The 22,929-nt window shown below is 35.3% G+C and overlaps 1 protein-coding gene and 1 non-coding gene across 4 annotated transcripts in view; one reads left to right on the plus strand and one right to left on the minus strand.

Moving 5' to 3' along the window:
* Positions 1-22,929, plus strand: part of UGGT2 (UDP-glucose glycoprotein glucosyltransferase 2) — a 74,107-nt gene that overhangs the window by 30,923 nt on the left and 20,255 nt on the right. For all 3 annotated transcript variants that reach the window (XM_048933165.1, XM_048933167.1, XM_048933166.1), the window contains exons 12-26: positions 1,130-1,280; positions 2,345-2,464; positions 5,294-5,379; positions 6,548-6,683; positions 8,497-8,628; positions 9,623-9,787; positions 10,222-10,345; positions 10,425-10,523; positions 13,171-13,265; positions 14,165-14,371; positions 15,938-16,069; positions 17,003-17,130; positions 18,240-18,335; positions 19,381-19,483; positions 22,739-22,818. In XM_048933165.1, the coding sequence (XP_048789122.1) occupies positions 1,130-1,280; positions 2,345-2,464; positions 5,294-5,379; positions 6,548-6,683; positions 8,497-8,628; positions 9,623-9,787; positions 10,222-10,345; positions 10,425-10,523; positions 13,171-13,265; positions 14,165-14,371; positions 15,938-16,069; positions 17,003-17,130; positions 18,240-18,335; positions 19,381-19,483; positions 22,739-22,818 (1,854 nt within the window). The remainder of the gene's footprint in view (positions 1-1,129; positions 1,281-2,344; positions 2,465-5,293; positions 5,380-6,547; positions 6,684-8,496; positions 8,629-9,622; positions 9,788-10,221; positions 10,346-10,424; positions 10,524-13,170; positions 13,266-14,164; positions 14,372-15,937; positions 16,070-17,002; positions 17,131-18,239; positions 18,336-19,380; positions 19,484-22,738; positions 22,819-22,929) is intronic.
* On the minus strand, positions 11,452-11,524 carry TRNAF-GAA (transfer RNA phenylalanine (anticodon GAA)). The gene has a single exon. It is a non-coding gene; the product is annotated as a tRNA-Phe (tRNA).

Raw genomic sequence — 22,929 nt, forward strand, 5'->3', positions numbered from 1 at the left:
GTGAGTCTGTGTCTGGTAATTTTTTTCCAATGAATTCTGTTGTTATGATCTGGCTTAAAAAATCTTTTTGCAGTTTGTGTAATTACAGTATAATTATATTTCCTATGATTTGCCTCTCAAAATTTGTGGACATTTTCCATTCTTTATGTTGTTGACAGCAGGATGGACATGAGTGCTTCAAAATCATCATTGTTGGTTGTTACTGTCCATATATTTGCTGATAGTAAGACAGAAGGGTTCGTTTTTTTTTCCTTATCCTGTGATTTGGCAACCTGCAATTCTTATTTTTTATTTTCTCACCCACAGTGCATTCTCTGTCATGGAGATACATAAACCTTATTGATTCTAGCATTTGTATTTGTTTTGTTTTTTTTTAACTTACCTTTTTTTCTCAGCCAGTGTTGAGCAGAGACAGTTCCATCTTCTTTTTTTTAATAATGATGCAAATAATAGTAGGCATATTAAAATGATAATTCTAAGTCCAATTTAAATTAATTTAGAAGAAACTTCTCAGGATAGGGAAAACTCAGAATGAAATGGAAATGAAGACATGTAAAATCTGTGTTCTAACAAGCGTTTCAGGCTTGTTTCCTGTTGCTATATTGAATTTTCAAATTGCAGCAAGTATTACAGAGTCCTCTGGGGGCTTTCTTCACATCACCTTAGCTATCTGTTTCCTCCCCACCATTTCCATAGCCCTGCCATGATGCAGACGTAGGGCTTGCCTGTGTCTCCATTGATTGCTGCCTATCTTCAGGTCTGCAAAGCTGCTGCTTAGAGTATCCACTCTTGGGTTTCTGCCTCAGCCAGGACAGTGCAACAAGCAGCCTTCCAGTTTGCTGTCCTGCCACTTCTTCTTAAAGATAGAGGAAATTCCTTCGTGTAAAATAAATGTGAATAAACAGGAGTTATATGATCTGTTATAATTCTGTTTTGAAATATGTTGAAGATACATATGGGCAGTAGGGTAGGAATAAACTTTGGTTTTGACAGTGACAGCAGGAGAACATAAGAATTATTTTTAATGCCAAAAATAAGCCTTGGATTAAGAGTCTGTGAAATATTTTTCCTTCTTACGCTTTGAAAAGAATTCTATATAGTCATTATGCATTTTGTTTTCCTGAAAAAGTATTTTAGAGACACTTAAAGTGGAAGGGAAAGTAATGCATGGCCTTCATGAACTTGGAATCCAGGAGGAAATCCTGAGTAAATTTATGAGATTGCATATTCATCCAGCAGATAACAGCTATGCACTAGACATTCGTCACTCTTCCATAATAGTGAGTATTTAAAGAATTATTTATTTAAATACTATATATTTATTAACCCTATCTAAGAAAAGTCCTTGGTTTTTGGGTTTTGTTTTGAAATACTGCGCATAAAAACATATTTTTGAGGGTGGAATCTCTTCAGTGTATTGTAGGGTTAACTTTCTCTTGTGTATGCCTCAGTAAAATTGGAATGTGTAGGATGTTTAGAAGAAAGGAAGAGTGGATTGAAGAGTAGTTGCACATCGTAGTAGAATTTGACTTTGAAGCAACTGATCTCGCTGTGTAACATCTTTGTGTTATGGAAGGCTGCAAAGTGTACCTTACAAATACGATAAGTGAATTGTGGAGAACGTAGAGGTGCTCACAGTTGTCCAATGTCCAACTTTTCAAAGTTTATCTTTGGTCCTGGTTTTCAAAACAAAGATTATGTGCAAATGGAAAGGCATCAAAATACTCATTTTCTTCAACTGAAAGAAGCCTGTAGCTTTCTTTTGTTTGTCAGTTTTAGATAGTTTGCACATAAAATAGTATACGAGCAGTACACAGTCATTAATAATAATGTGAAAGTGAAAGGAAAAGGGGGAACTGTATTTTTAGAGACACATAAATATGGACTGAAATTGACAACATATTAATTACTCAGTTATTCTGATATATAGTAAGTGCTACAGCAGATGACAGATAAACATTGCATGTTTTTCAGTATGGTTATGTTCTGTTACACACATACCTGCCTGATTAGCTGTTAAGACCTTAGTGTTGCAAAAGTACTTTTCACACTTGAAATAATGTTTTTATTTGCATCTTGATACAGAAGACGAGGGATCTTTTTTCCTCTTCCTTACATAATTAGTTTTATAACATACTGTGAATTGAAAAAAAAAATGAAGTGTTATTGAAAATAAAGGATGTATTAATTTTACAATCTATTTTCTGTTGCTAATTAAGAAAAGAGGGTAAGTGATTTTACTTTTCCCGGATTTTCTGTGTATTTCAGTACAGCTTTATTTGTACATCCATATTTTATCCATTAGGTAATGTGTGTTTTTAAATGGTTGGCTTTTTTGTTTTAGTGGATTAACAACATAGAAAAGGACCGCAGCTACGTTACATGGCCTGCAAGCTATCAGGAACTGCTAAAACCCACATTTCCTGGAGTTATACCACAGATCAGACGCAATTTATATAATTTGGTAAGTTTGGAGAAGTTGATTTTTTGCACAGTATGTATGTATTGCTGTATGCACAGACAGTTCATTGAAAAACTCATATACTTTGTGAGCCTGCTGCTTGTGTTGTCAGTCTTATGTGATTATTAACATGATTTCTAGAAGTGTTATTTCTTTTATCTACTGAGCATAGCAGATTTTTGGTGATTTATTTATATGAAATCATCTCAGAATTATAATTAATATTAAATATTGCATTCTGCAAAAAGAGTTTCTTGGTAACCTAGACTTCTTTTCTAGTCATGATGTAAGTATGTGTATGTTGGTACATTTTGTGTACATTTGGCCATGGATAATAGACAACGGATATTAATGATCAAAGGCAGAAGAAATATACAGTACTGCATCTTCAAATTAAATTCTTCAAAGTAGGTAAGAGTAAAGGGTCATAAGTGAAGACTCTAAAACTGGAGTTCAAAAACCTTACTTAAAGTAAGCTTACTATAAGAGCTGTGTATTACTTGTCAAAGAAGAATAGAATTGAGTTGGAAGGACCCTTAAAGGTCATCCAGTCCAGCTCCCCTGCGAAGAACTGGGACACCTACAGCTAGATCAGGGTGCTCAGAGCAACAAGAAATTATTTTTAAATCTGTCTGATTTCCCACAACAGTTAACTTGTGAATGTCCAACTGAGATTAGTTAATTGAGAAATTTCTTATTATAGATGCTGCCATAAAAAGCAATATTTTAATTCCCTATTTATTTTTTCGTTTAGAGGCATTGCAAGCAAGCTGTTAATCTGTTTATGCTATGCAACTGACCTCATTATAAATTAACCTCTTAGTTTACTGAAATCATAGAACATAGAATCATAGAATCACTCAGGTTGGAAAAGACCTTAAAGACCATTGAGTCCAACCACGACCTAACCATACTACCCCAACTCTAACAACCCTCTGTAAATCATGTCCCTGAGCACCAGATCCAAATGGTTTTTAAACACATCCAGGGATGGTGACTCAACCATAGACCAACAGCCTATTCCAGTCCTTAACAGCCCTTTCAGTAAAGAAGTGTTTCCTGATATCCAACCTAAACTTACCGTGGGGAAACATAAGGCCATTTCCCCTCATCCTGTCACCAGTGAGAAGAGACCATCCTTCACAGAGTCACCATTGTGATTAGTAAGTAAACAGCACTATGAAGAGACAAAAGGTGAAGATGGAAATTATGTACCAGCAGGCCACCAACTTCTAGAGGAAAGCTTTGTTTTAAAACTGTTTTAGAAAGTGTTACCAGTTTCCTGGAAGACTCACCTCTGGTTTAGGTTTCCTTCTCAAGCAATTAGGTTGCCTTTATATATCGTTGAAGAGTTACACGTGGAAATGCAAAATAATGGAAGAACTGCCTGGATACATAGTTTAAGAGGTGGAAAGAATACATGGGATTAGCAACGAAGGATGCAGGAAGGGAGTTATTCAAGCCCTGCAAGGAAAAAAATGTTGTGAATTTCTTCCGATTTGTTGGATAAAAGAATTAACACTCTTCAACCTCTCTGCCAAGGAAATTATATAAATGATAATCAAAATGCAGTATTTTTGCAGTTTGACAGAGAAATGCAAACTTTTTAAATTTTTTTTTAGTAAAGAGGAAAATAAATCATGAGCTACTTCCACATAATGAATAAAGCATCAATGACTTTTTTTTTTTTAATTATTACTAATGTATAATTAGTGCTTACCGAACAAAAAGTGCTTACGATTATTTTCTTTAAAATCACACAAAATTAATATTATTTTGGGGGGTGGGGGGTAGCTCTGCTGCTTCCTGCTGCTGTATTGTAATTCTTGGACCTTCATGACAACACATTTTTTTTCCAAAGGACATTTGCTGAGTGCACTGCAAAGAATAGTTTCTACTCAATGATTGAACCAAATATCAGTATTCCATTTTTTTCCTCCCCATAAAATTGTTTTCTTCCTTTTACACTCTGCAATATCTGACTTGGGCATTGTTTTGTCAGGAGCTTTTCCTTAGTACATGTAGATAATTCCCAATTATCAATTTATTTTCTTCATAGAACATTATTGACTAAAGATGGTGCTTAATTGTCCATGTTACAGAAAGATTAGGTTCAAAGGCATACTAATTATAGAGGTCTGTAGCCTATTTTTTCCTCTGTATGTATAATTATGTATGACTTAGTAAGTTAAGGAAGCAGCTATTGCAGATTTAAATTAAAATAATTACAAAAGGAATTTGTATGAAGCTCAGTGTATTAAAAGAAAACAAAAATACAAACAACGTGATTAAAAAATGCATATTTGTAATGAAGCACAAATTGTGTATAATATATATTGCATAAGTATTTAGTGTACCAATGTGATGATTAAATCTGCGTAATATAATCTATCCATGCAGACAAATACCAGATTTAGATTCGATGTATGCTTAAAAGAGTATTTTATACCTCAAGCTTCAACAAGTGAAACAGTGAATACAAGCCTATGTGAGACAGGAGAGAAGAATTTCTTCCAGTTCTCCTTTTTTCAGTTAAAGTCTTATGTCAACATATTCTGTTTACTTGTTTTAGTTTGGTTTTCACAACAGAAGAGAGTTAGATGCAAATAGTAATGGAAAAATTAGCATTACATCCTTTTAAGTATAATTAAAAAAATAAAATGGTGACTCAGTATTTCCTCCAAATTCATTAATTCTGAAGTTTTCTTCTTTTTTTACTATTAATGGTTTCTTACAATTAGTGTTATAGGAAATTGAAAATAGTTGGAGTGCATAGTGCTGAAATCAGCATGAAGAAAAAATACTGGTCTGTAATATCTTTTCTCTTACTAGGTACTTTTTGTTGATCCTGTCCAAGAAGATACAGACGATTATATGAAACTGGTGGAATTATTCTATCATCATAATGTACCACTTCGGTAAGGAAAACCTGAAAGTATTGAAGGAAAGTCTTGAAAGAAAGCTGCTTTCCTTTCTTCATCTTCTATTCTGCTAGGCAAAGGTGTGAATTCCAATGAAGTCCAGTGCCACAACATTCTAATAAGCCATTATCTGTATGCTACTCTCGTTAAGCCTGTGAAGTATTAAAAATTCTGAAGCTAATGAGCTGAAAGAGATTATATATCTGACTGTGTGAAAGATGTACTGCAAACACCTGATAAAAAGTTATGTTCTCAAATACTCCTGCTGGATGCCCATGTGAAATTGCATGCTAAGCAAAATGAATATCCTGTAAGAAGGCAGATAATTGGTAAAAACACAATTTGAGATTTTTTGTTTGTTTTAGTTCTTTGAATTGTGTTTACTGTATGTAATTTTGTTGTTTTAAAAATATCTAAAGAACAAACTGAGATTGACCTCAGAAGAAATTGGTCATCCAAATCTGAACAAGGAATCACCCAAGAGGAGGAGATGCTTTCCAGTTGATCCTTTGCCTACTTTATGACAAAATGAATTGTTCTTTGAAGCATCTGTTTTCTCAGGTTGTGAGAGGGTGCTCAAACAAGATCCAGAGTTCAGCAAGATGAAGTCCATGTTAAGTATTAAAAATCTTCCAATGAAATAGCTTTTGTTTCCCCAGTAAATTACAGGATCTAAAATTTTAAGTTGCTTTTAAACTTTTACTAGTTCTGATCTTTTTTTTTTTTTTTTTTCTTTTTTTTTATCATTATTTGGTGACAAAAAAAAAAAAAGTAACAGAAAGCAGATATTATCTGTGCATCTCTGTCACTATTTGCTTCAGTCCTTGAGGAGAACGTATCACAGAACCTAATTTGCCTTTCCTGGAACAAAACAACATAAGAGCAGCCAAATGGGGTCAGACTGAAGAAGAATGTAGATCAGTTTGTCTGCAATAGGCCGAAAGGAGCTGCCTGAGAAAGAACAGGCCAACTGGGTATTTTGCCTGAATATTTTCACAGTCTTCATACGTTTGGAGGTCAAAGAATTTCAGAGCTAGATACAGTTTCTGACTGTTTAGCAACCTTCAGAGCATAAACTTTTATATTTCTCCTTCGAATTCATGTACTAGAATGTGTATAAAATCAGTGTTTTCTTAAAATGTGTGATCCTTTTGTTTCTTTATAGAATTGGATTTGTTTTCATTTTAAATACAGAAGAAGAAATTGATGGAAATGAAGATGCTGGAATAGCTCTTTGGAGAACTTTTAATTATGTTGCAGAGGAATCTGACACCTTTCAAGCCACTACCTGCATAATTAATGTTAGTTTATTTTACAAGAAATCTATTTTTTTAAAGTTGGTTACTTGTCTACATAGTTAGGATTTTGCTGCCTTGTGTCAGCATGGTAGATTTGCATTTACTTCACATGAAAGCAAATTATTAAGAAGTGTATAGCATTAATTTACCCCATAATTATTTGAAAAAAATATTTTCCTTCTCTGGAAACCAACATTCATGTTTTAGCTATATATAGGCTTCTTTTGAGGACATAAAGAAGTAGACACGTATCTTACGTATGTGGAGAAACAGCAAAATGATTTGGAAAATCATAATGGAAATGTGGAAAAATGATTCTTGGTATTATTCTTGGTAACATCATGTACCTGTCTCTGTTCTGCATCTCTTGAAGATGCGTTGTAAACTTGCTCTGGCAGTTTTATATGCTTTGGAAAACCTTCGTTATTCCGTAGCACAGAACGCGCAGCAGAGTAAGATGAGTTGTCCTGGGTCATGCTTAGGCTGCTTTTGAGTGTCAAAACCATGGAAATATTGCAGAGTTGCAGTTTAAGAAACAAGTAGAAAAGATGTAGATTCATGTAGAGAGAAAAATTTCAGAGACAAAGGAGGAGGTGACTGTAGGGAAATAAAGTGAACAGTCTATGTGAAGAGTCTTCAAGCATGAATGAAAACAGAGTATCCTATTAATATATTATATTTCTTTTCTACACTTTGTTTTCTTCTGTTCAGTGCCTAAAAACTAATGTTAAAGGGATTTTATAAACAGGAAGGAAATCAACTTTTTACACAGGTAGATAGTGATAGGACAGGAAGGAATGGTTGTAAAATGAAGGATGAGGTGCTGGCACAGGCTGCCCAGAAAGCTTGTGGATGCCCTGTCTCTGGAGGTATTTAAGGACAGGTTGGATGGGCCCTGGGCAGTCTGATCTGTGACTTGATCCAGCTGCAGGTAACCCTGGCTGTGACAGGGGGTTGGAACATGATGATCCTTGAGGTCTCTCCCATCCCAAGCCATTCTATGACTCTAATGTCATAAACTCAGAAAGCTAAAGATAAAAAGAATTGAAGTCACGAGGAGTACCTGCGAGTGTTAGAATCTGAAACACAGTCATGACTGCTATCCATGACCACATTAAAAATATCACTTCACAGTGCTTTATTTTTTTTTTTAAGAGCATTTTTTCTATTTCATATTTCCAGTCTATTTCACATAATATCATGATATGAAAAAGAGATGATAAATATAGGTTGACAAAAATAAGATTCAGTAAAACAAAGCCTCAGAGATACCCATAGCTGTAGAGATAAATGGATTAGACTGATCTCATTTGAAAAGAAATGAGAATTGTTTCCTCATTCCGATTTATTTTGTATGTTTGATGGAAGTAATGAAATCTCATGCTATGAAATAAAGTAGTGAGGTAGGGAAAAAATATTGATTACCTATTCAGGTTTGAATTCATCCCATATAGATTCAGGTAACCAATGGTGGTTATGTAGACTAAATTAAGAATTTAGATTCCTTCTCTCATCGGTGAAGGGAAATAAGATTTTACATTTAGCTCACATAAGTGTGTTTTCTTTCCCTCTTCAAATTTAAACTAAAGATATAAAGGTATCTTTATCAAAACAGTGAAAAATTGTGTGTATGTGTGATGGCAGTAATTACTAAAGGAATATAAAGGTTGCAGTACAGCAACTAAAGCAATATAATACTATACCAATATAAAAATTACTGCAGCACTATAAAAACATGAGATTTATTTCATTTTTATTTTCTTTTATGGATTTTATTATTACAGAAATTACTTTTTTTCTGTTACAATGTTTACAGACGTACCATGAAGTGAAAGATGGAAATGTTCTGACAGTGAATCATGTGAAAAATGTTCTTAGAAGAGAATACCCTTATGCTGATGTTCAGAGCATACTAGGTGTTCATTCTGAGTATGATGAAGGGAGGAAGGTATGTTGAGAGCTAAATGGTAAGAAATATTGCAGTTTGTACACAGTTGAGTCTCTACATTTGCTAAGCTGGAAGGCTACTAAATATTAAAGCAAGTAAATACGGTAGCTTTGAGTTGAAGTTTTCTTCGGTCACCGATCAGTTCTAGTAGAAATGCTGAAAGGGTTTCTGTATTGCAGCTCTCACTGTTAAAATTTACTACTGCCAACTGTTTTCAGGAGCAGAATTTTTTTATTTTTTCCTGGTAAGCATGTCTCCCACTCTCAAGAAACTGTTTATCTGTGTGTTCCGTGTGAGGAGCTGAAGCCCATCTTCTCAGCAAATTGCTGGTTCCTTTAGTTGTGCTTTCAGGTTAGTTTTCTTTGGGAAGGACAACTCAGGGACTGAGCTGCCTCTACAGTAGGACTATGGGACTGCAGTGAAATTCTGAGAGGAGACAGTGGGATGGCAGGAAGATGGATACAGATACTGCATAGAGTTTGTGGCCATCCGTAAAAGGTGAAGGGAATTACTCTGGTTCCATTTTTATTCGTATTTTTGTCACTGAGTTTGGTAGTGCTTGCCTTTCAAATAAGCTTGGCTTCTAAATGTGAAAACCTTTTGAGGGTTTTTGGGATGCTGCCTTTGGAGAAGGGCTTTGATACAAACGTAGTTTGAGGTGGATCAATGTAGGCTTTTTCTCAGAAGTTATTGGCTAAGAATACTAAGCAAAATAAAATAATATTTCTCAGCAAGATGATAAGAGCAGAAATTTTAAAATCCATATAGAGGTCAAATCAAATGCTTTGTCATTCTCTTTCAGAATTGAGTGCAGCATGTCCTATTTGTTTCCAAACAGTTCCCATTTTGTCCTTGCTACTCATGAAAATCTGTGATAACAAGCAATACCGAGAGATTTGAGTTTGTTGTCTCTTTGTACTAGTTTCTTTTCTTTTTTTTCTTTCTGTAGTCAGTCACAGTCCATTTAATCCTGTGATATTTCTGATATATTCAGGCAGGAGCAACCTTTTATAAAAAGACCGGCCTGGGTCCGTTACCTCAAGCTCTGTTTAATGGTGTGCCCTTCAACAAAGAAGAGATGAATGCTGCAGAGTTAGAGGCCGTTATTCTGCAGAGAATTATGGATGCCAGTGGGTTCTTCCAGAGGGCAGTGTTCATGGTATGCTTAAAATTTCTAAATGAATGCAAGATGAATTATTTGGCAATTTAAGTTGTGGATTGTGTTTTTTGCAATGAGTTGGTGTAAAATTAATAATATGAAGGCTGAAGTTGCGTTGTTATTTAAATTTACGGTCATTATTTTGAAACAGTGTATTTAGATTATACAGATATAAGGAGCAACTAAGCTTATTCAAGTCACATGGAATTTTTCAACCAGAAACTGAGAACATGTTGTAGCTGTTCTTTGGAAAATGTGCATCTGATATTTTGAATTGCTACCTGCGTGACATATTATTGACTGGAAGCTGTCCATAGCTTTTATAGATTTAGCTTTAAACTCTGTTGACAGACGGTGTAAATGTGTGGTGGTCTTTGTTTGTCTTAAAACTGTCAGGATACTGATTTCTGTATTTTTTCCCCCTTTTAATACAGGGTTTGTTAAATGATCACATAGATGCAGTAGATTTTCTTATGGATCAGAACAATGTCGTTTCTCATATAAACCCCAGTATTCTTGGAGCAGAAAGGAGATACCTACATTTCAGATCTACATCTGGTAACTACTTTTCTCAGCATAATTGTTTACTGTTATTTTCCTTGTTTAAGTCTAACACGTTGTATTTTACATTTTGCAGTTCCATTTGATGTGCAGGACTTCTCTACTTTCTCCTTTTTGGACTCACAAGATAAAAGTGCTGTAATTTCAGACAGCATGAAGTATTTAACAAAAAAGGGTACGTTAATTTTGTTAGAGTATATGACTGTGCGCACATGGTGTGTGTATGGGTATTACAAACTGATGAAATTTGACAGTGAAATATCCCAATAAGTGTCTCCAAGATGTCAAGTATGTAGAAAAATATCCCAGTATGGATTACAGAATGGCTTGGGTTAGAAGAGACCTTAAAGATCATCCAATTCCAATCCCTCTGCCTTGGATTGGGTTGCCACCCACTAGGTCAGGCTGCTCAGTGCCCCATCCATGTTCCAGGGATGCCCCATCCATAGCTTTTCTGGACAGCATGTTCCAGTGCCTCACCACGTTCTCAGTAAAAAGTTTCCACCAAACATCTAACCTCTTTTAGTCTAAAGCTGTTATCAGTGATCCTATCACTATCCGACCATGCAAAAATTTGTACCCCATCTTCTTTATAAACCCCTTTAAGTTCTGAAAGGTCACAGTGAGGTCTCCCTGCAGCCTTCTCCAGACTGAGCAGAATGGTGCTTCGCATGGGCAGAGCAGTGGAGGGCAGTCACTTCCCTCATGATGCTGGCCACCAAGGTGGATCCCTGAAGGAGGTTCCACTCATCACTGGCCTCCATATCGGGACATTAAGCCACTGGCCGCAACTGTGGCTGCAGCCACCCAGCTAAGGCCTCATCCACTGATCAGTCAAACCTTCGAACACAAATCTCTCCAACTAGAGATAAGAATGTGCTGTGGGAGCATGAAAGAGGCCTTACAGAAGAAGTCCAGGAAGATGACAACATCGGTTGGTCTTCCCTGGGCAACTGACGTATTCTCACTCTAGCATAGAAGACCACCAGACTGGTCAGGCATGGTCTGCCCTGAGTGAAGCCGAGCTAAGGGACGGATTGAGGCAGTCTGTCCTGCGTGTGCCTTCACGTTGCTTCTGGAAGGATCTGTTCCATAAAATGTTCTGCCGAAACCCGGGATTGAACCAGGGACCTTTAGATCTTCAGTCTAACGCTCTCCCAGCTGAGCTATTTCGGCTTACAGTTTGGTGTCCCAGCTATCTCCTTTTAGGAGCCAAATTATATCCTGTTGTAAACATAAATGGTAACAACTTGGTAGTTATTTTAGATTTTAAAGGGCATATTCAGTTTTCAGACTACTCTTATTTAACAGTATTAAATGGCTGGAGTTCTTTGTAATATCTATATGCAAATTACGCATTTCTGCAGTTTGATGATTGATTTTATTTATTATTTCCTATTTATTTTGCCTCTAATTAGATTTTGGTATTTGAAGATTCGTGTTTCTATAGCAAAGGAAAAAAAATGTGTTCTGATGGATTGTCACTTGTACATTTTATCTTGCTAAAACCCATGGGTACAGTTAAAATACTTTGATGTAATGTATTGCATGTATATCCCTCTGAGTTACACTGTGAGAACATCTTGTCATAGTTGACTAGTGCTGATTTACAGTATCCCATCATGGAACAGAATATTTCTGTTAGCTAAGTGCTATTCTTTCAGTAATTATTTATGTGGCATTTAAATGGTTTTTACTTGCTCCGCTATCAGAAACATATTTAACATTTCTTTAGGATAAATTTATTCATCTCTATTTGATTCTCCATCTACAAGCAGAGGGATGTATGAGTTGGCTGTAAATGATGACTGGTTTTCAATGTGTAGGCTCATTTCAAAGGAATAGATCTCTTGTAATCCTATAAACTATAAGCTGGAGGCTGCATTTCCAATCTCTATTGCCATTGTGTTTCTCTGGACTTGAACAAACCTTAACCACACCTTCTTCCTAGAATCTCGCCAGAACCTTGTAAAATTCCACTCTCATATCTGCTTGTACCATTTAGGGAACATACAGTAAATCTGAGCAGACTCTCTTTTCTAGAGATGATTTTGTAAATGTTTTTCATGAATCATTGCTCTTCAGTGAAGAATAAAGAACAGGCACGTGTAGACCAGGAAAAATGAAAATTTTCTGAATACACACCTATGATATAGTTATATAACTATGTTATAGTTTCTTAATACACACCTATGTTGGGCTGTATTTGATATATTCCCATTTATACCCAGATGCAGTAATTTTTACCCTGCTTTTGAAGGGCTTTTGTTGCAGGACTCTGCCTTTGCTGTTGGGGAATATGAATAGCCAAACTTATGTTTTCTTACAGCTTTCTTATAACTACTTAATTATTTTCATGTCTGACTATATGATCAAACTTCTCCACAGGTTTATGTCAAACCTCTGATAAAATGGGTCTTGTTAAAGGAAGCTAGCTTACTATTTGGGGCCATAGTGTTTCAGTGTATAAGAACAGATCAACTCTTAATGACTGTTTCATATTCACAGAATCACAAAATATGCCAACTTGGAAGGGGCCTTCAACAATGCTCAAGTCCACATCGTAGTCCCACACAAGACTATTGAAAGTTCAAACCCTATATTTGAGTGTTATCCAAATTCTTCTTAAAGTCTGGTATTAATGTAATAAAATTCCTCCTGAGCATTTTATTTCTATCTGATTTGCCACATCGGATACTTACAGTTGAAGTCTTAAAGTTGAAGTTAGCAGTCAGCTACACTCAGACTTCAAAATCTTGAACAGATTAATTCATTGTTGATGATTCTCCAGAATGTAAAGCAGGATTATCTCTAATTTTCAGATGAAGATGCATTATATGCTGTGACTGTCTGGATTATCGCAGATTTTGATCATCCATCTGGGAGACGACTGCTTTCTAATGCCTTGAAACACCTGGTGAGTTTCTGGCTCATGTATCATAATATTATTTTGAAAATAACTAGTGTGTTTTAACTTAATCTGAAAAAACTAGTGATGTCTTGGCTGGAAGAGACTTCTTCAGCATCTCAGCGTATGTACTGCATTGTGGGGGGCAAGGCCAGCTGCAGCAGCATCAAGTTAAGAAGAAGGATGACTTGCTTTCATTGGCTTGCTGTGCATCTCGTAACGTAGCATGGTGCCCAGCTTGTCCTCCTGCAAGTGAGAGAGCGCACTTCTCTGTTTGAAGAACCCTTTTATTAAGGGCTGATGTTTAAATTTTGCAGTTTAATTACGTTGACAACCACTGATTCATCCTTCAGTTTTGTATTCTTTATTACAGTGGAGTGTATTTACCTTTTCTTCAGTTAGTGACACTGTTTGGTCCTATCCTAGAGTCATCAGTCTCTCATACTAAGATTTAAGTGCCGTCAATTATTTTAGCCAGTGAGAGAGTTTCCTGCTGATTAAGGGCAAGGTGATAAGTGGATAAATTACCTTGTATCCATTCTGTGCTCAGTTTGATATTTTTTGAAAAAACAATTTAAAAGCACATCTACAAAACCGATCCTGAAGTCCGTAAATGAACATTTGTTCATTTGTACTCTGCAGAATGCTTGAAGGTAATTGTTTTATCAAAAAAAATAAAAAATTCCTCTAATGTGCCACAGAATAGGTAAATCCTTATTAATAGCATTTTTGCTGGTAGTTGAAGTTCTGAATTAGGCACTCCTGTGTATTTTCTAAACACAAATTGCTCCAAAAATTTAAAGGGTAAAGGACATTTTAAACTAAGGGCATTATAATACATACGCATGCATTTAGTAACAGCAGATGGAACTGTAAAATTGTGCATCACTCTGTGTTTTCCATTGCAGAAAACAAGCAGTCATATACGAATCGGGGTTTTGAACAATCCTTCATCAAAAATAAAGGAAGAGAACACAGCCATTGCAAGAGGAATTTTGACAGCTTTCCTAACACAAAGCAACAGAAGCTTAAAAAGTTTCCTAAGTAAACTCACAAAGGAAGAGACAGCAAAATCCCTTGCTGCTGGAACTAAAATTGTTAAAATCCTCCTCCCAGTGAGTGCAAACTGAAGTGGGCTACTTTCTGTTTCATTTCAAATGTTTTATTTTTTCTTGTAAGGGCATGCAGTTGAGAGGAACAGATTTAAGCTTCACAGTTTCGGGGCCAGCAGATTCAGTGCTTTTTGACAACCTTAATGTGATGAGGAATAGGCATTTTCTCTAAGGTAAAGGAAGAAAATACGAGAATACTGAGAACTATAGAACGGATAGCGGATTACTGAGATTAAAATAGTTTATTTTTCATCATTATTTCAAAGCTTGCTCTTCATTAATGTTTTAATGTTTATCAAGACTTAAGGGTTCAGAACTAATTATTTTTACCTTGCTGTTGCAGTCATGTAATAGGTGCAGACTGAAGCAGCTGAGATGAATGAGAGTTGTATATGTTGGTCAACAGCTCTTGGTGCATTTCTATGAAAATTCATTGGCTGAAAATACAAATGTTTCTGACTTCGAAGTTTGAATATAGAGTAAATCTGAGTTACCAAATAACTGCTGCAAACTACAGTTTGTTTCTGAAGCTGTGCACTTTAGTATTTTAGAACAAAAGATATTTGAAAGACTAGAGGAACTCAGGCACCATTTTGGAAAAATAATTGATTGGCTCTTCTGGGTCCCGTTGTTCTTTCATTGTGAAATAAACTTTGAAAGATACAAGGTTAGCTAATGTAGGGTATGTTACTAATGAGTAATTACATTAACGAGTCTGCATGTTTCTACCTAGAAAGTACATATCAGTACAGTTTAATATAGAAAGATAATTTTGAGAGGCATTTTGCGGTTTCACTGTAAGCATGGCAGAGTTCCAGCATTTCTTTCCACTTTGGTTTTTGGTTATGTGTGTTACTGGATGCTTTTGGAGTCCCTAAACATGTCTGGGAGTGCTCCGCCCCTGTCCTATCCGGGGCCCTTCCCAGCTCAGTGGTGTCAGGGGGAATCTCTTCACAAAGAGATTGATGAGGTGCTGGCACAGGCTGCCCAGAGAGGTTGTGGATGCCCCATCCCTGGAGGTGTTCAAGGCCAGGTTGGATGGGGCCCTGAGCAGCCTGGTCTAATTCCAGACCTGGAGGTTGATGGCCCTGTCTGTGGCTGGGGGGTTAGAAGTTGATGATCCCTGGGGCCCCTTCCAATACAAGCCATTTTATGATTCCATTCTATGTTTAAGCTGAATCAAATGAACATGTTAAAATAGGTGTTAGTTTTTAGAGTAATGTGTTTTTTATACTTTTTACCTACAGATGAGAAAGCATTTGAAGAGTTAACAGAAAGTGTTACTTTTCATGCAGTTGTGTGCTGGACCTTAGAAAAAGTGTTTGACTTTGGGCTCGGCTTTCCTTTCATGGTTATCAATGATTGCTCAAGGGTAAAATCTGTGCACCAACCAGTTGGGAGACCATGGCTCTGCACCAATAACATATACTTAAATTGAAGCTGAGGTGGTTGTTTTATTTTGATTTTTAGTTGCCACATAACTTAAAGTTCTGTTTAACTTGCTTCAGCTGTTAGAAAATTTAGTTTTGCTGAATCATTTCACAGTCTTGTACTTGACTTTTGCTTTAGGGAATGAATGATGATGCTTTTGAGAAGAAGTACAACACTTTAGGATTGGATATAATTAAAACCCACCAGATGTTCTGTCAGGAGGTTCTTAAGCTGCTCCCTGGGCAAATGGCTGTTGTGAGCAATGGCAGGGTAAGAAAGGAATTGTCATCTCTCTGTCTTTTTGTGGTTACTTTTTATTTCCTGGAAGTTCAGTTTCCAACTAAAGAAAATGCAAGGTATTGATTTCCCGCTTTTGTAGCCTATTGTTAGAGATCATCATAAGTATTTGTCTTGTTTTATTTCTTATTTGCTTTCTTCCTGAATTGTTTATTAGTTCCATCTCACTGACATTACTATCTGTGTACTTATGTCATGCCCACACCTCTTTTAGAGAAAATCTGATGAAATAAATGACAAAATTCTCTGAATAGGTGCTTGATGTATTATTGATGATGTTTAGGAGTAAATATTGATCCTTATGTTACTTGTATTTCACACAGTTGGTGCAGGAGAAACTTATGATCAAAATAAAGTTACCTTGACTAGAGCAGTATTTTCAAACTCTTCTGTTTTAGGAAGGAAAAAAAAATGTTTATAAGCATTACATTGTTCTGTAGTATTAATATTCAAGCATAATACTTTTGGTCTTTAAATTTTTAGTATGCCTGTTCTGAAATCAATAGCCCTTACTGCAGTTTGGCTGTAAATTGACTGTGATTGAAAATACAGTGTTGGGTTCAATAGTATTTGCTAGTGGCAGTCAATGCCCTGCAGTACAAATGTTCTTTTGTATAAATTGTTCCTTCAGTCTTTTTCTAGGAAAAAAAAATGATATGCTGGTATCTCATTACTGGAAACTTCTTAGTTTGTGTACTTACCTACTCTTATACATCCTAAATGACTTCTGAGATATTACTTGAAATTCCACCCATGAAACCACAGAAAGTGTATAGGGCTGTAAGGAGTTGCATATTGAATATTTTGCACTCACTTAAAATATTAATACTGTTTTGCTCAAAAAAAAAAATAAATCAGAACAGTATTAGGATATTCTGTGCTTAGTAACATCATTTTTTCTCCTAGATACTGGGTCCTTTAGGTGAAAATGAATTCCAGACAGAAGACTTCAATTTGTTAGAAAGAATAACATACAGTACCTCAGCAGAGAAGATTAAAGCAGTTGTCAAAGAGATGGGAGTCAATAGTAAAAGGTAAAATTATTTTGGATTTTGAGGGTTTATTATCCAAACGTACGATAAAGTGCTCTGTTTATTGATAGTAACAAAGCAATAATCCTTTTGCACGTGGAATATGAGCAAAGATTCAAATGTGTAGCAGTAGTACTTTTCGTACCATATACTTGTATATACACCATATCTACACTTAGGGTTTACTGTTTTATGTTATGTATTTGCTGTCCTCTTAGCATCCAAGTATTCTAAGGAGACAATTTTAATGGTTCCTTGTTTCCTTTTTAGCACTTTCCTTCTAACCTTTTCCTGTAAACAGTTCCTACCACCTTATTGTCACTTAAAGATAATTACGATGAATAGTAATGAGTTTGGTAATATCCAGTGCATCTTTAAAACAAATAAATATATGAATACTGATGTTTGAAGTAAGTGCACTGTTTTTGGAAATCGTTAGGAAAGGAGCCTGTGGAGGCATGGATAGATGTAGTGCTTTGATATCCTGCTAGGCAGTATTCACACATCTGTTGATTGAACAGGTACAAAGTTGGCTTCTAGCCAGCTTCTAATCTAAGCATCTGATTGGTGTTCAGAGAAGAGAGAAAAATCACATTATTTTTACATGAAGACTGCAGAGAAATATTGCATTACTGTGTCTGAGTGTCATTTCTGCTATTTAGAAGCACTGGCATAACTGAGCAAGTAAGTACCACAAAAACAAAATCGAGAAGAGGTAGCATTATCAAGGAGATAAGTAGTGAGAGGAAAAGCATTTAATCAAATGCGATTAAATGTTCAGTGATGCTGAAATAGAACCACTGAGATAGCTAAAGAAATTCCAGTAAGAAATGCAAAAAATTTAAAAGATCTGGTTAAGTAAACTAGAAATTGTCTTCAGTTATGTCTGTTCCTAGGTGTTGTCATAGAGAAAAGAATAGAGTAAGGAAATATCAGTAGATTACACAATGCAAATCGCAGACCTGAATGTCAATTCTGATAAGTCTATATTGCTTCATTTTAATAAGCCTTATGTAGACAGACACGCACTAAAATCCAAATGTTTTACTCCTTTTCTGATTAAACTCTTTGCAAACTGCGTGTACCTTATTTATGTACCTTGTTTAATACAGTGGCAGTGATTTGATTATGAAAATAGATGCTCTACTGTCGTCTTTGCCTAAAACAGAGATGAGACAAGATGCTAAATTACTTAGAGAGCAGCACAGGTGAGTTCTGTCTCTCATTATAATGCACTTACTGTATTTCCATATTAAAATTAGAATGTCCTGATTATTACAATAGGTGTTTAGAAACGTGGATAAGCATGTCTGTTTTAAAAGTTACTGATTGTGTGCCTGTCTGTCCTAGTGTCACACATTTTTACCTCTCTTTTAATAGATAAATTAGTAATACCTAATGGTTTTCCATCCTTTACGTTCATTGAAGAAGGATTACAATCTGTGTGAATAGAAGTGCTGATGTGGAGTTGGAAAGGTTGGAATACATACTTTGCATTTCTCAAAATGTTAGAGTTAACTTCACAGATCAGAAGTCTGTAAGCCCCCACTATTCTTCATTAAAATGGAAAACTCCAATACAGTCTTTTCAGTTCGTTCTGATTGCCATTGGCAAGGCTAGTATACACATGTTCATACTTAAATAACAATTTGTGGATTAGCAGGGTCACTTAATTCCTGTTCTCAGCTTGATCCTAAAATGCCATTAGATTACATTGAAATGCAAATTGTGTGGCTTATTGGCATCTGGTTCCTTATGAAAAAAAATGAGTGGACTATCTTCAGCTGACAGGTTGATGCTTGGCCAGCTCATACAGTGCCACTTCTGTACTCAGGGGTGTATATTGAATCCTTGTGTTTCTGATCCTAGATTTAGAAAGTGAGTATGCCAGAAGCACAATCTTTGGCTGTCACTGTTATTGAATGAGATCTAGAACACTAGAATTTACATCTGTCATGGGATACTAGTAATAGCCATTTTAAGTTTAACTTAGCTGGAGCCAACCTGCTGGAGCAAAGACAGGTACAGTTTTTGAAAGGACATCTGCACGAGAAACATGATCAAATTTCATGCTGGGCTTTTTCAGTGGTTGCTGTTTGGAAAGAGGAAAATGTCTTCATAAGCGGTGAAATCTCGAGCATCTCTCAGGTTACAAAAAAGTGCCTACAAATGTTGTGTTTTTTTTAATGTTATTTCTACAAATTTAATTCAGGATTTTCATGTCACTTATTTGTTAATTGTTTTTTTTAACAGTGTAGTAAAACTTGAACCCCAAGAGAATGAACCATTCTATGATGTTATTGCTATTGTTGATCCATTGACAAGGGAAGCACAGAAGATGGCTCATTTATTGATTGTAAGATGGTGGTCATTTCTCTTAATTTGTACTTCTTATTTCCATGTATGGTGGCAAGCAGAATTTAAATATTTTTAAATATCTACTAGGTTGTTAAAATTCATACTAAAAGGTCAGGGATGATCTAGTTCATCCTTGTAAGTACCTTATTTGTAGTTAAAATTCTGATATCCCATGAACCAGTCCCCCTTAGAAGTGAGTCCATAAATGCTCTTTATAGTGAATAGGAGGAAAGGAGGAAGTCATCTGTGTTACATAGAGGGAAAGGATCTCCCATTTCAAAATCTTAAGAGGCATATATTTTTTTCCATTAAACCAAATCACCTTAGTTTTCCAAGGTACCTAAATGAGGTGGTCTAAATCTGACCTGCAATGTCATCATAAGAAGATTGGACTATAAACCTTTCAGCTCTTGGAAGAGTATTTCTCAGTTGATGAATGCTATCAGGTGTATCTAGAAGTCTTCCATTGTGTGTAGCTATTGATTATCCAAAGAAAGACTGTCCTAAAAGCATAGCTCCTAAAATGGTTTTCTTTCATTAGCTGCAGAATATGACTCTACCTCAGTTCCTTTATAGTTTTCCATAAAAATGTAAATTTGTCTTCACTTTATAGTCTGTTAGAGTTCTGAAGCCTGCAACTTAATTTTTGCTGTGTCCTGTTTTATCTTTTTCTGTGCAATAATTATGAAAGTTTCATAAATTCTTACATTACTTTTTCACTCCCATTTTCATGCCTTATTGTGCATTTTGTATGGAATGTTGAGAGTTGAGAGTCACTCTTCATACATAATAATGAAGCAATGTAAAACATGTTAAAATTTCATGAAATTCTGATCTTACAGTACTTCTTTTGGTTTGAGACTCTTGAAATAGTAGTTTTTCTCTAGAACCAGATCTTTCATTTCCCCAGTCTCAGTTAAAATGAAATGTTGATACTAACAAATGAAAATATTTTGGTTTTGGAGTTCACTGGAATCTCCATTCAGGCAGAAGTCCATCGTATGTTAAGTTGCCTTGAAGTCCTTGTAACTTGAATCAGGAGCCTCCATTTCTGGTAGTCCAGCAGGTTCTCTAATGAGCAATCTCTTCCTAAATGCTTGTCTAGGCAAATGACTCCCATGGGTGTACCAAGCTCTTCAGCTATTGTAGATGCTATTTGCTTCATCGCAGCTTTCTTATTCAGGAAGCCAACCCATCAGAGAGAACAATATTCTTGAAGCTAAACAAATCAGAAATATTTTAATGGAGATTTTTGTTCATTTGTTTCTTTTATTGTATTAACATATAGTGAATTGTATCTTAAGAACTGCTATCCATATAAGCACTGTTTTGCCTTTTTCAAAAGGTTTTGTCATACACTTCAGCACTGAGTATTTCCAGATAGGACAGCAGTCACATTTGAAGTATAAATCATTTATTCAATCTAATCCTAATTTAAATATTGCCAAGTGGCAAAGTACAGATCACAGTTCTTGCTGAGTATTTCCAATGGTTAATTAATCTGACTGTTAACTCAGACTTGGAACCATAGCTTGTAATTTAGCTCCAAGCTTTATGTATTCATCTTCTGATCATTTCATCAGTTCTATTGAATATTCTGTCGTAAGAATTTTTCTTCAGTATAAATGCTTCACGTTAAGTTGAAGTTCACACACACTTCCAAGTGATCAGTTGAATTATTGTGGTTTAGTGACTTAATGCTTCTCAGATGAGTTGTGGTAATAACTGACTGTAAGCACTTTGCCAAGTGACTTCACACACTAAATAAAACTTGGCCTTAACTCATTTTCAAGGCACATAAACCTACATAACTCAGCCAATTGTTACAGAAAGAAATATTCCCTGGAAAAAAAAAATCCAAATTACTTAATTCACATAAACAGACTGAACTCTTTTAATACTTTGCCATAAGAGGATTTCCAATTTCCTTTTGTTTATTGACTGCGGAAGAATTTTCCTCAGTACTTGCTGCTTAATTAATTTATTCTTACTATTATGAGTTGCTACTTTTAAAAGCACATATCAGGCAATATCTGTAATAAGTCTTAAACCTTATTCTGCCCTGACATTATTCCTCAAGGTTCCTCTGTCTGAGAAGAGTTACCTGAGTTTTATCCATGCTAGATTCATTTGTTAATCTTAAAAGCTTTTTCAGGTAATAAATATTATTAGTGCTGTGTAGGTTCTCATTTCTTGTTTCTTCCCTTGTTCTCACCTTTATGCTGTTTCCTAGGCTTTATTTTTTGTTCTGTACTTTTTCAGTCCTGGTATTCAGGTGACACAAAATGAGGGTGACAAACTGTGAGCAGTGTTTGGTCTATGTAAAGTTGTACCTCTGTAGTAAAGAATGCACAGCTGTGGGCTGAGTTTACTTTGAATAAAATATTACTTTGAATAAAAGAGCCATTTAAGGAAGCCGTTGTCTAGTTTTGTTCCAAACTTACTTACCATTATAGGAATTGTTAGCCTTAGTGGTATCCATATTTTAACTTAGCTTTAATATCGTATTTGCTTTTCTAATAATATCCATAAAGGCAGACAAAACTGCTCTATACTTTCAAATAAGCATGTTTAATCAGAAACAACATAAATGAGGATAATCTGTTAAAGGTTTTGAAGAGTACTTAAAGGAATTCTTAATTTTAAACAAAATAGATTGCTCACAAAAATAATAACGAAATCTATTGTCATAGCTTCTATATAACAGCATCCAGAAAATGAGCATTTTAGTAATAAACAGATGAATAAACTAAAAAAAGAAGTAGAAAAACTTACAATAACTTGAACGTTTTGAAATTGGTAAAATAGTTCAAACACACCATTTATCAATTGCTGGCTATATTAAAATAATTTTCAGAAATTCACTATATTCTACAATTTCCTAAAAAGAGCAATTTCAGAACAGCTCTTTAAAAATCAGTATTGCTGAAAATATACCAGGAATTGGACTCAATGATCCTTGTGGGTCCCTTCCAACTTGGGATGTTCTGTGAGTCTATGACTCCGTATTACTGATTTGACTCTCAGGAATACTGTGTGCTAAATCACCAACTTTTAGAAATATTCAAATCTTTATTTGGAATTAATAACAACATACCTTAATTATCAGACATATTTAGAACTTTATAATTTTTGAGATTTCTACTGAAGTCTGAGAAACAACAATAGGCCACAATGATAATTTTGGCTGATTTACGAAGTTTGGCAGTCATCAAGAACCCTGTTTTACACCAGTTATTTTTTTTTTCTGTAGGTACTGAAAGACATTGTCAATGTGAAACTCAGGTTGTTTTTGAGCTGCAGATCTAAGCTGTCAGAAGTGCCACTGACGAGGTGAGTAGTTTATAGCTTTCCTTACAAGCATGTGCTCTCAGATGGTTTGCTTAAAAAGAAAAAAAAAAAAAAGAAGCCTTAAAAGTACATCTTCCATTAAAAAAGAAATGG

This window comes from Lagopus muta, chromosome 1, assembly GCF_023343835.1.
Source record: "Lagopus muta isolate bLagMut1 chromosome 1, bLagMut1 primary, whole genome shotgun sequence".
Lineage (NCBI taxonomy): Eukaryota > Metazoa > Chordata > Aves > Galliformes > Phasianidae > Lagopus > Lagopus muta.